This window comes from Ambystoma mexicanum, chromosome 10 (assembly GCF_040938575.1).
Source record: "Ambystoma mexicanum isolate Mex_15411 chromosome 10, UKY_AmexF1_1, whole genome shotgun sequence".
NCBI lineage: Eukaryota > Metazoa > Chordata > Amphibia > Caudata > Ambystomatidae > Ambystoma > Ambystoma mexicanum.
Window position 1 is genome coordinate 1,561,891,095 of NC_090932.1, and position 15,401 is coordinate 1,561,906,495.

At 43.4% G+C, this 15,401-nt stretch overlaps 1 protein-coding gene across 3 annotated transcripts in view; it reads left to right on the forward strand.

The window, feature by feature from the left end:
* SPECC1L (sperm antigen with calponin homology and coiled-coil domains 1 like) overlaps positions 1-15,401 on the forward strand; it is a 909,747-nt gene that overhangs the window by 459,599 nt on the left and 434,747 nt on the right. For all 3 annotated transcript variants that reach the window (XM_069619860.1, XM_069619861.1, XM_069619859.1), the window contains 2 exons: positions 665-828; positions 7,871-7,965. In XM_069619860.1, the coding sequence (XP_069475961.1) occupies positions 665-828; positions 7,871-7,965 (259 nt within the window). The remainder of the gene's footprint in view (positions 1-664; positions 829-7,870; positions 7,966-15,401) is intronic.

The following is a 15,401-nucleotide window of genomic DNA, read 5'->3' on the forward strand; positions in this document are numbered from 1 at the left end:
TCCTTACTTTCAGATCCGCCAGAGCGCCTGAACGCTTTGAAAATGGCTGCAGTGAGCAGTATAAATCACAATAACATATTTCGGCACTGTGGCATGTCCTTCTAGTTAAGCATTGGTGCCGCTTCCTGCTGAATTTTGTGGATTTGCAGTGTTGGGTGGTGGACCACTCTTGTCACCTAATGAAAAGTCCTGTTTTAGAATGTCCTGACTCCAGACCTCCTTTCTGGGTGTGTCTCACCCCTTGTTCCCCAGAAGCAGAAGTAGGGTTCCATTGAAAGCAACGAGGCAGGTATTTTTGCGGTAGAACTCTGTGGAATCTCTCTCATATACCACCTCTAAAGATTTCACTGAATAGTAGGCAGCCTCCTGTAGCCCCCAGAGTCTCTTGGACCTCCCCAACTGGTCTGTCCAATGTGGCACCATCAAAGGTCCCCTCCCTGTTCTATAGAAGACACTATGCAACCATGTTCCCTGTTCTAGTGGACCCAAAGCAGTTCCATTCATGTGTTCTTGGAGACAAACTGCATCATTTTTTCTGGTTTCTGAGAGATCCACTTAACCACACATTTGTCCTTGGCGGGCATCTTGGCGTTGGCGTGAATGTTTTCTCATTCTTGCACTCCATAACTGTTGCTGATGCGTAACTCTTTCTCCCCACACCCAGGCAGGAGGAGGAGCGCGGCAGAGTCTACAATTACATGAATGCTGTGGAGCGTGATTTGGCTGCTCTACGGCAGGGTATGGGGCTGAGCCGAAGGTCATCCACATCCACAGAGCCCGCCCCCACTGTGAAGACCCTCATCAAGTCCTTTGACAGTGCCTCCCAAGGTGAGCATACATGACCCTACTGCGAATTACATATGGGGGGGGTGTCCGGGTGCAAGATGGGTTTCTTTCTCCAATGCTTTCATTTGTACCCGTGGTCTCTGTTCCCTAACACAACCTGAGTAGGCAAATAATTCCTGCTCATGCTTGCTGGAGTAGCCACTTTCATGGCTTTGTCATGCATTTCTACTGTACAGCTTCATAGCAACTGAACCAGGGTGCTGTTTGTGCTTATAACCAGTCAGCCCCAAGTCTATAAATCATTGAATTTTGGTCCCAGGTGGTGCTAGTCTTCCAAACCTACTCATGGGATTTGGATTTTTTTTATCGTGGGGAAAATGCGCCACAGAAAGTACGAGTGCTCAGAGCTCATTGGTGTAAGCTGAGGGGATTTGCAGAGGATGATTGTGACTCTGCTGAAGTTGACGGATGAGACTGTGAGAAGAACGGGACTAGGAGTACACGATCATGCCTTTGCCTGAAAGTATTCACATAAGACTTTCCAGTACTTGATCATTAAGATGTTGACTGGCCCAAATGGACAATATTGCCAAGAAGGTTCTGGCATGGACATCTCACTGCAACCCATTGAAGGAGGTACTGATTGAAATTAAAAGTCTGACAGAACTAACATTGAGTAATATAGCCATTTTACTCTGGGGAGTTGCATGTAGCTCCACTAATATTGCATATGTAGGGCTACTTAGGGCACAGCTGGATACTATAGGAAGTGTCCACCCCTTTATGGAGCATTCCCAGCTTCTTTGGTGAAGACCTATGTATTTTGTCGATTGTTAATTATGAACTAGCCTTCAATGAACCCAGGAAGGTTCTGTGTTCTGCACGGCACTGAATTTAATACACTTATTCAATTTTTGTAATTTTCTTTAAAGTTCAAACAAAAGATATTTATTAACTTAAATGATGATTGAAGGTCTAACTTGCCCTATGCTAAGGTGGGATTTCCCTACATGAACAAAAGTAAAGAAAGTCTGAGTCAAAAAGTTCAATTAAAAAGTCTGTCTAAAACCTCTCCTTGCCTTCACAACTACAAGTAACCAATGTGTAGGGATGCCAAAGTAAAGTGTTCAACTCAAAGTTCTGATCTTCTTCCAGCTCACAGCTTACCTTCTGCTCCCTTTCCCAAAGCACAAGCAAGTTCCATGAAAAAGTATCAAAGTTGACCTTTTCCTAGTTCAAGGTGATCTAGTTCTGAACCAATCCTTGGGGTTCCCTTCCCAAAGTTTCAAGTAACTTGAATCCAAAAGCAAAAGGGTTGTTGAGACTCCGCTCTCAAGAGGACAAGTGTGGTTCCTGTAAGCTTCAGGGTTCCGTTTCCCAAGACTTCAATTCTGCTGCTTATACTTGTTTTAGGTTTTCCAAAGAAAAGTGTCTTAAACACAAGGCCAACCTGACTTTCTTTCTGGTCCACTTCGCCAGCTCATATGGAGTCGTTTCCTCACGCTGTTGCAGTGTCCTTACGGTTCACCATGCAGAGCTGTCTGGTCTATGCGCAGTTGTTTGACTGCACAGTCCACCCATTACAGGTCACACAACCAGGGTAATACGCTTCTTCTGATGTATGTTGTGTATACACCAATGCTATATTAGGTTATGTTTTTTATACCCCCTCAATCCCCACCTAGTAGTCTTAAAACCCTGAGCCTTGTCCGTATGGTTTTATGTTCTTTCGACCGCTATCTTTTCGACTTGTTTTTGAATGAAAAGGTTTCCCCGAAAAATGTATTTGTTCATGTACTTTTGCCGCCTCTCCCCAACTCGTTATACGCCCTTTCCTGCCCCCGCTATATTCATAGATGGGTTTTTTCGGCAAAACATTTTGGTTAAAAAAAAATCTAAACAATCTAAAAAATTGCTCTTATGGAAAGAACGGTATACTTAGAGTTCAATTGTGACCACGCCCAGGGCGTCGTCCAGACTGTGGTCTGTGGGGAGTGTAAAGGAAACGGCGTCTGGGAGTCCAGAAAAGGGGAAGATTGGGAACAGTCAGGGAAACAAAAATGAACAGACGTACCTTACAGCATGTAGGAGAATGAAAACCTGTGGGTGAATGATGGTGATCACTGTAATAAATGTATCGTTTTTGTGTTTTGATCAGAAGAAAATGTAATCAAAAGCAGGGGTGACATGGAACTGTCCTTAGTCGGTGGATTCCAGACAGGGGCAGCCATTCAAGTGTGAACCCCTGCAGAAAGCATCTGCACTGAAAGAGAAAATAAGCTGCCATCAAAATGGAGCCCTTTGAAAATGCATGGCATACTCGTTAGACAAACATTTAGTTCAGCATGCAGACTTCAGCGCTTTAAATGAGCCAGAAAATACCGGAGCGACCTATAGCATTCTTATTAAATGGGCAATGTAAGGGTGAAGAAGTACGAGCCTGACACAGTGGTGGCATTTTTGTTGGCAAAGGCTTTTATTTATATAAGAATAAAAGAAAAGGAAAAACATATCTTATCCTATTTCTGTGAGGGGTTGCCCTACCTCAATAAAAATATGAAGGACTCTGCCAGGATGTCCAGTAAAGCAAAATGTCCATCGTCTTGTGTCCGAACCTATTTCCGTCCCTTACTCTATAGACTAAGGAAAAACTGAGTCTTCTTGATCCAGAAGAAGGTCTCTCTCATTCTGGATACAGATTCAAATATTCACTTCTTGATGAGAAAATACGAGTGGTTCTTTAACTTAAAAGTTATTGACTTTGGATGCTCCTCCACATGTATACAAAACACAGTTCCCAAGTATCATGAGGGAGTTTCTTCCCCTGTTTTTTTCTCCACTTCACAAATGTATCCAGCCTGGTTCACTATCCTGCTAGATTTGACTGTAGATCTGTTTGTCAAAAAAGTACAGTTCCCAAATACTAGGGGGAGTCTCTTCCCCTGCCCTTTCTCCAGGTCACAAATATAGCATATAAATCGGGTTCACTATCTTGTCAGAATTGACGGTATATCTTAGAATTCCAGAAAATGTCTCTACTTTTGGCAAGGCCTCCTCGACCCCTTGTTTTTGCTTCTTGCACCTCTTTCTCCTTTCCGTGATTCTGACACCCATCTGGGCTGTCTCGGGATATCCCGGATTTGTTCTGTAGCTTGTTTTTCTTTTGGATGGATCCCAGGCCCCTTTATATTATCTCAGGATCTCCCCGACGTGCTCTGGGGACCAGCCCCTGGACTGTGTGCTTCTTCAGACCTGTGTGGGTCTTTGACCCCTATGTGCTTCTCGTGCAGGGCTCGCCTGACTTCATATGGGTCTCATACGGGTCGCAGACCCTGGTGTACTGTTCCTGCGAGGCTTGACCGACTTCATATGGGTTGCAGATCGTGGTATGCTGCTATTGCAGGGCATCCCCCACTTCATATGGGTCCCAGACCCCTCTTTCTGGTGTATTGCTTGTTACGCCCAGGCCAGGTTCACTAACCTTCCAGGCACTGGCTCTCATGTGACTGTCTCTTAATGTTCCCCAGGTATGAGGGAGATGAGGTTCTTCAGCCTCCCCCAATCTCCTGCTTCATTCTCTCCTGTCTCCACCAGGTGCTACAATAACCCAAATACCTTGTTGGGCATTACCAGCTTGCTCGGGCGGCTTCGCGGGACTGCTTCTTCCTACCGCAGACTTCCACACAGCTTCTAACGGTCTCAGTGTGCCCTTGCTGCATTCCCAGGTCTGTTCCCTCTTGGCGTGTGCTTCGCACCCTGATTGCACGGCCCGTCTACCAGTCTTCCCAGTCCCCCAGTTCTCCAGCCTGGACACTTGTCAACACAGCATGTGTTCTGCGAGGCTCATTCAGCCTTTCCTGTTCTCTGCTGTGACCCTCCAGCCGGCTCTGTTTCTCCAGGAAGGATCTGGCAAGGTACACAGTCCTTCCTTGCTTTTTATCGATGGGGTTGTCATTAGTTAAATGCATATGTCGGTGGGCTTTTGCCTCCTTTCCTGATCTTCTTCATGTCGGTGGATGTATGTACTTCCTCTGGGTAAGCCACACTCTTGCTTGTCCGAGAATGATCTGTATGAATGAGGTCCTCTACTCTACAAAGATACATAGATGTGTGGGGAACCAAAGGAGACTTGGTGGGGTGAGAGGAAAGAGGGTGTGAATGCTGCTCTCTCCCAAGGCGATCGCACTGGTCCCCCACTGACCACCACCCCCAGGGGGACTATCAGGGTAGAGGCCTCACCTCCCTTGCCTCATGGAAAGGGGCTCCCCCCATGGGAGCATTGACAATACTCTGTGATTCGTCACAGCAATAACCTAGAAGTCATTGGCAACCCATGAACCCTACTACCTAGCTGATAATCTCACCCTCTTGATAGGCCAGCGCAAAAGTAGCCACAACGATGCAAAGCTATGAAAATAAGAACCGCAAGAAGGAGAAAAAAGGAAAGAATTCCTTTTCATGCTGCACACAAGCACTCGGGAAGAACAGGCGAACGCATGGCATATTAGGATGTTCCCTTCCATCTTGATTTATGGAAAAGAACTGAAGCCTCTTTAATAATCAGAGCATCTCATCAGCTACTGATCACAGGGCCCTGGTTGCATGTTGTCCTCGCTTTCCCCTGCTCCAGCCTCACTCTATATGTTGTTTCCTCCCTTGCTTTATTCTTCAGTGCACCGTTGGGTCCCAGCTTTGCTTGTGCTATTGAAAAGCAGTAACATGCATACTTGCGTATTATTATTCGGATATTTATTGAATGCGGACCAAACTTTGGGAAGCAACAGAATGCTTTACAATCATAGGGGCAAGAACACCGTGCGAGAAGCAGAGAAAAAAGGAGCAGGGAGCTAACTGGGCAGGGCGTGCAATTGGCAGCAAGGGATCTACAAGCGACCTGGGGGAGACGGATTGCAGAGTCTCGGGTAGGGTAGGGCGTGCAGGGGTGTGTGGACGTAGGTGTTCAAGAGGAGCAATTCCATGAAGAGGACAGTCTTGAGCTTTTTCCTGAACTGTAGAAGTGATGGGGCAAGTCTAGTGTAGACGGGGAGGAGGTTCCAGAGTCTTGTAGCGTAGACCGAGAAGGTCCGTCTTCTGGTTCTTTCCTTCCTGCACTGTTGTAATTCAAGCTTTCACGTTTCCTTACTTCTGGTGGATCGCAGGCCCTGGGAGATGCTGAGTTTTTCAGTGAGGTAGCTTGGGGACTTGAGGATGACATAACAGGATTTGAAGATGATACAGGCTTGCAGTGGGAGCCAGTGCAGTTTGATGAAGGTCAGAGTGATGTGGTCGAATTTGCAATCTCCTTTAATGAGTCTTAATGCAGCATGCATGACACATTTCAGGGTGCCAAAGTAGTCACCGGAAGGCCTTCCAAAAGTGCTTTGCCACATCCAGTTGAGAGAGGACCAAGGCTTGGACAGCTGATCTGAAGTTGTTTTCTTGGATGAAGGGCTTGATTTCCACAGGAGATAAAGTTTGTACCTGGCCGTTTGTGTTTTCCTCGCTATGCTCTGTTTGAACGTGAGGTGTCTGTCGATTTTGAACCCAAGGGACTTTGCACAGGTGGCCATTTTGGTTGTGAATCCCTCGAGGTTTATAGCAGAGAGCCAGCTCTGGGTGTCAGGGTGTTGAGTGTTTTTGGTCAGCAGTAGGAATTCAGTCTTGGAGGGGTTGAGCTTCAGGTAAGCACTGGACATTCATGACTGGATCAATGTGAGGCGGCCATGAGCCTCTGGATGTCTTCGATGGAAGATATCTTGAGGTAGATCTGCGTGCCATCTTCATATTGGTGAATGTGGATGTTGCCTGGGGCAAGGAATGTTCTGGGTGGTTCCATGTAAAGATTAAAGATCACGGGGACAGGATGGCTACTTGTGGGACTCCACAGGTGATGGGTAGAGTTGGTGATCTGGAAGAATCCATTTGTACGAACTGTTGGCGAACCGCAAGGTAGTATTTGAACCAGCTGAGGATGATCTCGCTGACCAACCCCACAACGCCCCCCCCCCCATGCGGCAATGTAGATTGTCAGTGTCTGGTAGTCTACTGGTGGTATACATACGTGTATTGTGCTTTTGAGTGGCTGTGTAAGCATGCTATTCTGGCCCAGCACAATGAGTGTCAGTGCTGAGTCAATTACAGCAGCCCAAGTCCGGTGAGACTACCAGTTGAAGATTTGAATATTTTTGCAAGGCAGGGTTTGCAAAGGTGTGTGATGGTGGCATACTGCTTGGATTTGTCTGTTTTAGCAGCAAAAGATGCTTACTTTTAACAGAGCTGCCTAATGACTGATTGCCCTCTTTCATAGCTCTCCATTATCTATGTCCCAGCTCTCTAACATCTAGCTCCCTTTCTGATTGCCATTAGTGATGCTCTCTTGAGGGTGTTATGATGACCATGCACCCCTGTTTCTTTGCTGTTGAGAGGCTGGTCTGTACCCTTTTTCTGGCACAGCTGTTTTACTGTTTGCATCAAGATTCACACCCTAGTAATTATATTTACTATTTGATTCTGGATGTTAACCTCTCTGTGTGCATATTTGGTTTCCTTTCTGAATTATGGACTCCTTGTTCCATTCCTTCTTGTGTAATACCCTGTGTGCACCGTCTCCTTTGGCATTTCTTCTCTTGTTGGCATTATGTTAGCCTCATGCACTGCACATGTAAACACACCTGTTCTCCAACTGACATTATGATTGCCTATATCCTAGCTGTTTCACTTGATTTACACTGTTTCTGTTGGTACTTATTCTCCTGCTGGCAATTTGATAGCCTCTGTACACCACCTCGGTTGGCAAAGCTGTTCACGTGTTGGCATTTTCATTGGCCCCAATTCCTCTATCCTGCTGTTGGATTCTTTGCCACCACCAGTATTTCAGAGCGCGAAAATATTATGGTCCATTGCAATTCTTTTTGAATGCCTGGTCTGCACTCTATATGTGGCAATGCTAAGCTCCTACTGGCATTAAGATAAATGTATATCCGCTTCTTAGTTTTAAACTTGTTTAACCTGCCCTCTTTGTCGTTAATGGATAGTGTTTTTGCCTAACGATGTTCTCTGATTTTTCATTCCTTCAATTTTCCAGTGGGACCTGCCCCGCCAGCGGTTGCCATCCCTCGCACACCATTAAGTCCAAGCCCTCTGAAGACGCCTCCCGCGGCTGCAGTTTCCCCAATGCAGGTATGGGCCTTACCCAAGAAATGTGTGCCATGACATGTACTCAGACGGAACTACACTGGGTCTTACTACTTGACAGGGGTGCTACGTTTACTTCAGTGTTTTCATGTGTTTAATATTAGTTTAAACAGCACATTTAAAAAATAAAAATAAATGACCTTTTGAAAAAAGAGTTTGACTCCCTCACAAATAACTTCCGGTCCCTAAACCCTGTGGTGCACCAACTTGATTCTCATTACATGCCTTGCCTGTTGGCATTATGCTCCAAAACTCTTCTCTAAAACAGTTTTCTGCGGTCTGTCGTTTGATGATACCAGAGACACTGAGAAAGGAGACTAAACCTGATCAAGTTAAGAAAGTGAATTGTTGCCAGATGTGGCCTGCCCGGACTGCACCAGCCCCTACATTCCACTTTTTATTTAATACATGAAGGAAGGGAGACTTGAGTTGACTGCCGAGAGAACAATGGTGGTGTTAAAAATGGTTACCATGCTCTGCTTCTGGCCATCATAGGCGTAAATGCATTGTGTATAGGGAGCGTAACACCTTCGGCATTGCTGTCAGATAATAGTAAAACGTGTTCAGTATGCGCATGCGCTGCAAGGAGGTGAGATAATGATTAGAAAATATTTGACAGTGAGACACATTTTACGCACTACTGCCATGAGAATAAAAAGATCACTACGTTCTTGGTTGCAGTCTAGAATACTAGGGGCTTCAAACACCTTCTCTCTTCTGCTGACCCTTACTCTCTAGCATCTTATGATTTACTTCTTTCAAGAAACGTGGCTGATTGATCAAACTATGTGGCCGGAAAGAGACATCTGCCGGATTCCGGCAATCAAACAGCCAAAAGGACAGTCATCTGCTGGCCTAACAACAATAAAAATGTATTCTGGTTATACATTGACTCCTTGGGCCTCTCTGCATCCATTGATTCAGTTAACTAAGCTCTGGTTTACCAAAGAAGTGAATTGTATTCCTTCGCGAAAAATATAGCCATTTAAAATCTTTACTGGAATCCTTGTGCGGTTTCTGCTGATTACTTTATTTCTTGGATCAAATATGCAGGATCTAAGCATGAGCGATGAAGATACCGACACCATGTTGATAGCTGGTGATCTCAACATAAAATGCCTTGACATTTCCTATACTCCCCTCTCCCTCGAGCTAATCGCTGGATGGATCTTTTGAATAACAGGTGCTTTAGTATGCTCAATGGTGCCCTAAATGGAGACATACCTTCGCAATGTCCCTGGCATTGTGATGCCTTAGTTGCCACGCTTGACTACATTCTATGAACATCTTGGAAAATCTTGTGATTTTTTTTACAACTCTCACAAGTGACAATAAAATTCTAACCTTAACCTGGACACACATGGTTTCATCAATCTGTGATTATTGCAACCATAATATTGCTCTGGAGGGAGGTCGAAATCGGTTAAAATGGTCAGAGCCGAAACTTTATTTCCTTAAGAATCGCTTAGTTGCAACCCTTCAGCAAGCCAACTTGCAGGGGGACTTTTCTACATTTCAATCTTCCATTTTTTTGTCTCAAAAACTCAGGCAGGTTTGCGTCCACGTCTTTTCCATAAATATACCTATGGACAATAAGTGCAAAATATGAAAACTGCCTTTAGACGAGAACAAAGCCATATTCCTCGCGGTAATCTCCCAAATAAATCTCACATGTCACAAACAACTAAAACCAAGTATAGAAACTGGTTCAAAAAGCGAAAAAAAAGCAAGTTCCAGCTGGATGGTGAAGCAATGTTAGCAGCATTAGCCTCTAAATCAAGTGCTCAGATCTGGTCACTCTTAAAGACTTGCACCAGTGACACCAACTCTTCATTTTTGATCTTCACAATTAATGGAAAACTTGGATGCAACATTTTAGTACCATTTTTGCCCAGTTAGCCCCTGCCCCGCATTTGTCCCCCAATTCTCCCCTGTGATCTTTATCATTTGAACTTTGATTATGAGGATGTGCTTCTCCAAATTAAGAAACTGAGCAGCTCAAAAGCTCCAGGTCCTGATGGCCTTACTAACTTAATGTTAAAGTCCATTCTGATTTCAGGGCGGCTATTCTTTCTTGATATTTCGTCAAGTAACTTACAAGTTTCATTCCTTCGTCCTGGAAGCTCTCAATAATCATTCCCATATACAAGAAGGGCAATCGATTTGCTCCAACTAATTATCGCCCAAAAGCTCTCCTCAATATTCCTGACAAGATTTTTCACAGTTCATTCTAAAATAACTCCTCAAGTGGCTTACTAATTCAAATGAATTCGATATTCATCAATCTGGTTTTGTACCTGGTTTAGGAACATCTGTTAACATATTAATTATTTCAGTTGTTAAGAGACAAGTAATTCCAACGGGCCAGCCAGCATATCTAGCGTTTTTAGATTTTAAACAGGCATTCAAATCGATTCCGAGAGACTTTTTATGGCATAAACTCTTCAAAACTGGCTTCCCCTCATTTCTTGATTTATTATTCCAATATTACTCCGGCACTTCGATTCGTGTGAAATGAAATCATGAGGGTTTTTTTTATCTCAACGTATTCCTAAATATCGTGGTCTTTAACAAGGTTGAATTTTAGCGTCTGTTTTTTAAAAAACGTTTTCATCAAAGATCTGGTTATTTTCTTGAATGCCACTGTTCTTTCCCTCAGAAAATAGGGAATACTTGTATATCTTGGCTGCTTTATGCAGATAAATTAGTCTTGATAGACAAGACCCCAATTGGACTCCAGCGAAAGCTAAGTGGTTTAGAACAATATGCACTTGCCACCTCTTTGACCATTTAATATAGAAAGCTCTAACCTTCTTGTATTCTCTCCATCAAAGGCTATAATGGGAGACCAGTTTCGATGGTCAATAACTAGCCAGAAACTTGACATCGTTAAAGAATATACATATTTGGGCAAAAATATCAACTCCAATAACCACGATACTCTATATAAATTGGAAATTAAACATAAAATGGAAACCATGGCAGCTCAAGCTACAATCCTTAACCACAGATACAGAAAATGTTCTTGCTTTCCAGTCATAACATTTTTTTAAACAAAAAGCTGTACCCATTGTCACCTACAGAGCACAAACCAAATTTCCCAAATATCAACTAAATTGGGACTTTCTAGAGGGACTATACTGGAAGAAAGTCTGGTCTCTTCCAAGGAGCTTCCCAGTTCAAATAATTTGTTTTGAACTAGGGTTACTCTTTAAGAATGATTATAGCCTTACAAACTCTTTCTCTCTATAGAAAGTGTATGATACATCACTGACACACTTCAAGTTTTCTTCCTACTCTCGCCCTAAGAGATCATTCTGCACCACGCTAATGGCACAAGTCAATATTGATGTACAATTATTGATCCATAATCCTGATCGAGCTAAACGAAAACTCTGGTACTATGACTGGGGAACTACCTGGGATTAATGCACCCATTATAAACTCTTCAAAACAGGCGACTTTCAAATGAAACTGCTTCATCACTCACTTGTTTATTTGCAGACATTCCCTGATTCCACATACTGTAGTAACGTCACGAGATTCCGATTCAACTTATGGCAACTAATGAAGTTAAATCCATTAAATCAAAATCTATAATGATATCAAACTGTTGTAGATTGTCCTCAATCTAACAAAATAGAAACACTCAAACATCTTATAGTTTGTTGCCCCAACTTGATAGCTCGCAGGAAAGCAACTTTTTATAAATAGGTCTCTGATTTTATTAATTTACCAACCCACCAAATGTGATATATGATTTTCAATGGCCAACATATCTCATTAAACGTAGCTGTTGTAAACTACTTAGCACATTTAAAATTGGGTGATTACATTTTGATACATTTCTTTGACAATGTTATGTCTGTATAATTGATACATTTTATGATGCTCTTAATAACAGTAGTTGATCTAATCTCGTTTTCTACCCATCACTGTGTACAGATCTCTACTTGCTTTTCCGTATAACATGCCCTCGGAAAGTTTTTATTACTATGTTTGTTTAATTCCAGTGTGATATGAATTTAGAGGTATGTTGGTAACAATGTATTTTCTACTGCTTTGTGTAATTTCTACCCATTTTTCTCATTGATGAATTTTTATATTCTGTTTTAAACTTGCAATCATTTGTGTAATTTAATTGTTGAAAGGTTGTAATTTCAACCAAATCAATAAAATATTAATAATGAAATAAGATTAGAATATAGACTGTGGATTACAGGCCCTGGTTCAATGATCTATATAACAAGTGAACAGTAATAGAAGAGAGAACCCTACTTTTTACCTATTTCGGCTATAATCTGCTTCCATTGAGGACTCCTAGAATGTGCCTCAGTAGAGGAATAGAATTTCAAGAAATTGTTAATGTGTCTCTACTTGTGCAGGACTGACCCTTTTTGTATTTAGCCGTTTACACTTGGGTCAGGGTGCACACCCACTAAGTGTTAGGAAGGATTTCTCTTGTTGCAACTTCCCTTGCAAAGTCTCCTGTGGAACCCCATTCTTTTTGCTCCGTTTTTATCCGAACCTATTTTTTTAAGAGAATTACTCATTTTTGTGGGGAAACTGATCAGTCCTTCAGACTGTCAGTACTGGGAAATGTTTCTATTTTGAATTATTGTACTTTTTAACATTGCACTGGGTAAGGTGCTTTGTGCAATTGGGATACTTTTGTATCACCCTATCCTTTTACACTTGGGATTTTTTATTACTTTTATATGTGCCTAGACACATGCTGGTGGCAGTAGATACACGTTTACCATTTTTGCATTATTTTTAGTGTGCACATTTGTGTTTACCACATAGAGCTACTAAACTTGCCCAGTGCCCCAAAAAAGCTGTGCCACCAAGTTTTCTTTCTTGCTCATTTGGCCATATTGTTGTTTGGTCTTCTTCCTGCTTTGGCAGGTCAGGAAATTGCTTATTAAGCCATTCACTTGCCCTGAAAACTTCTGTGCGTCTGTCTATCCAGTCACATTCGCACCATACTCTGCGATGCAAATATTTACATTCACCATAAGTTCAAATATACATCAAATGACGTATTCAGCAAAGCAAGCAAGTAGATTAGATGATGGAACCAGATCAAAAGTCAATAACCCAACTAAAGCCCAAATGTCACAGGGGCACAATGTTTCTCACCAAAATAGTGCCTCTGTAGGTAAGTTGTAATTTACATGCATTGGTGATAGTTCAAAGAAGTTCTTCACATATGTTACTAATGGTCATTGTTTTCTTATATTGCAGGTTACTCTACCATGTTATCCTATGGAGGACAGAGGGGGGGACAGATGCACTGCGTTTACTTTACCCAGTGGTCGCAGTGTAAAAAAAGAAGTAGTGGAACTATGTTCCCTGCTGGTCTGCACTCACTCCCCACAAACCCCATCATCAGGTCCCCTCCCACATACAAATGGACATACCCAGACACTTTCACCTGCTGTTTAAGGGAACGTTCAGTGCATTGCACTGAAAGGGCAAGTTTCAACTTCTTCCTACACTTTTATTTTTAAATGAAACCATTCCGGAATGGTTTCTTTTAAAAACAAAAGTATAGGAGCTGTGAAAGGTAATTTAAAAAAGTAGAGGAGCACCGCTCCCGCCTACTTCGACCACTGACTTTACCCCCCTTACTCAGATTATCCCAGGTTACTTTGTGGACTGTCTGGAGGTCGCTGGGGGCTCGTTCTTCCGCTGTTTGTTCCGGTGAGAGGTGCCCAGGAGTTGCAGTTTCGAAACTTCTTCTGGTCCGGTGCATCTGTAAGATACAACCTCTGTTGATTAAGAAAAGCAACAAACACAGATGCTGACTTCCTCAGGACACTTCACAGGGTGGAGAAAGGTGAGTTCCAATGACAGTCTCCATACACAGGCGATGATAGGCGTCCTTCCAGTTGCAGAAGATGGTCCTGGACAGGATCCCTTGATGCTGGGATGCTGAAATTCAGGGGCGAAGACGACTTGTGGAACAAGCTGGTGACCACCGAAGGTCCAGGCTTCGAATGCGAAATGCCAACACTTCTGGCGAGGTAGCGCACGAGAGAGCTGGTCAGTCCACTGCAGTTCAGGGACACTTCCAGATGCTCAGAAGGGCTGGATCATCAAGGCGGCAAGACTAGTCGGTCCAACTAGCTCAAGGGTCGAAGCACCACTGAGGGTCTTCAGAGACCAGGTAGTTAAATGGGGCTTCACCGGGCCAGACACAGGAAGGGATGCAGAGCCTCTTCAGGAGTTGTCTTCGGATCTTAAGCGGGCTGTTTTTCTTCGAGGGATTCATGGCTCCAACAATCTGATGAATTGACTGCAGAGGTCCTCTTCTCATCCAAAATCAGAGCTGGAAGCAAATCTAAGATCACCAATAGTAAAGATCTGCACCAGTCAAACAGCCAGTAGTTGTCCAATCGGGGACAACTACTGTTTTCACATTTGCCCACACCCAGACTTTCTGGCACCACGGACGTGGAGTGGGACTACCGCTTTGGTAACCTGTGGTGCAAATCGCCTTAAGACCCTCGCCCGCTGGATCGGGTGTTAACGCCACATTGTGATTTAAATGCTGCCCCTATTTGGAGGTAGTTGAATACATGCAGTGGACTGTCCCCTATAAGTGTTTTCAGGTCGTCCCATTTTCACAAAGCGGCCATCTTTATATAGGTCTCTGATTGTGAGGATGCCAGCTGTCCTCCAGACCTTTTCAATGATCATGCCTGTAGTGGTTGTTAATATAGCCGATGCGCAGGCTGATACGAACCACCCGCTAGTAGTGGCAATAATGAAACAGGGCTGTCTTCTGCTTTTTCCAAACGGATGTGAGGCAAACTGATTGACCATGTTCCATAATGCATTTGTTCAACTAGGTAATATAGCTTTAGGTCAGGGGCGTTAAATCGGGCCAAGTGTGCCCATTTCATGCAAACCTGACCACCCGACCAGGCGAAGGAGGTACATATTGCCGTGAGGTCCTTAAAGAACGCTCGCCTGTCCACATTGATATGTTATGAAATATATACAGTAATTTAGGTACTATTATGGTTTTGATCAATGATGGTCTCCCTGCGAGCGACATTGGTATGCTTCCCCATCTCTGAAGTTTGGCTTTCATGACACTCAAATAGACTTCATAGTTTAGGTCCTTTGCCAGTGCAGGTGAGCACGTTATTTTTATACCTAGATACCAAATGCATTGTTTGTTAGGGAGATTTATCATTTTTATGCATAATCTTCCCTCCTTGTGAGACTCCCCAGCACATTTTTGCTGGACTTCTGGGCCTTTTCCCTGTTCTCCTGAATGAGGTGACTCTTTTCCCCTGCCTTCAATCTATTGCTCTGACCATGGGAACCCTGTCGTTCTGTGGAGTCGTGCTTTCCTCCATACCATTTAAAAAGCATCTGTGTTTCACTTTTGCAGTACACAGCACCAT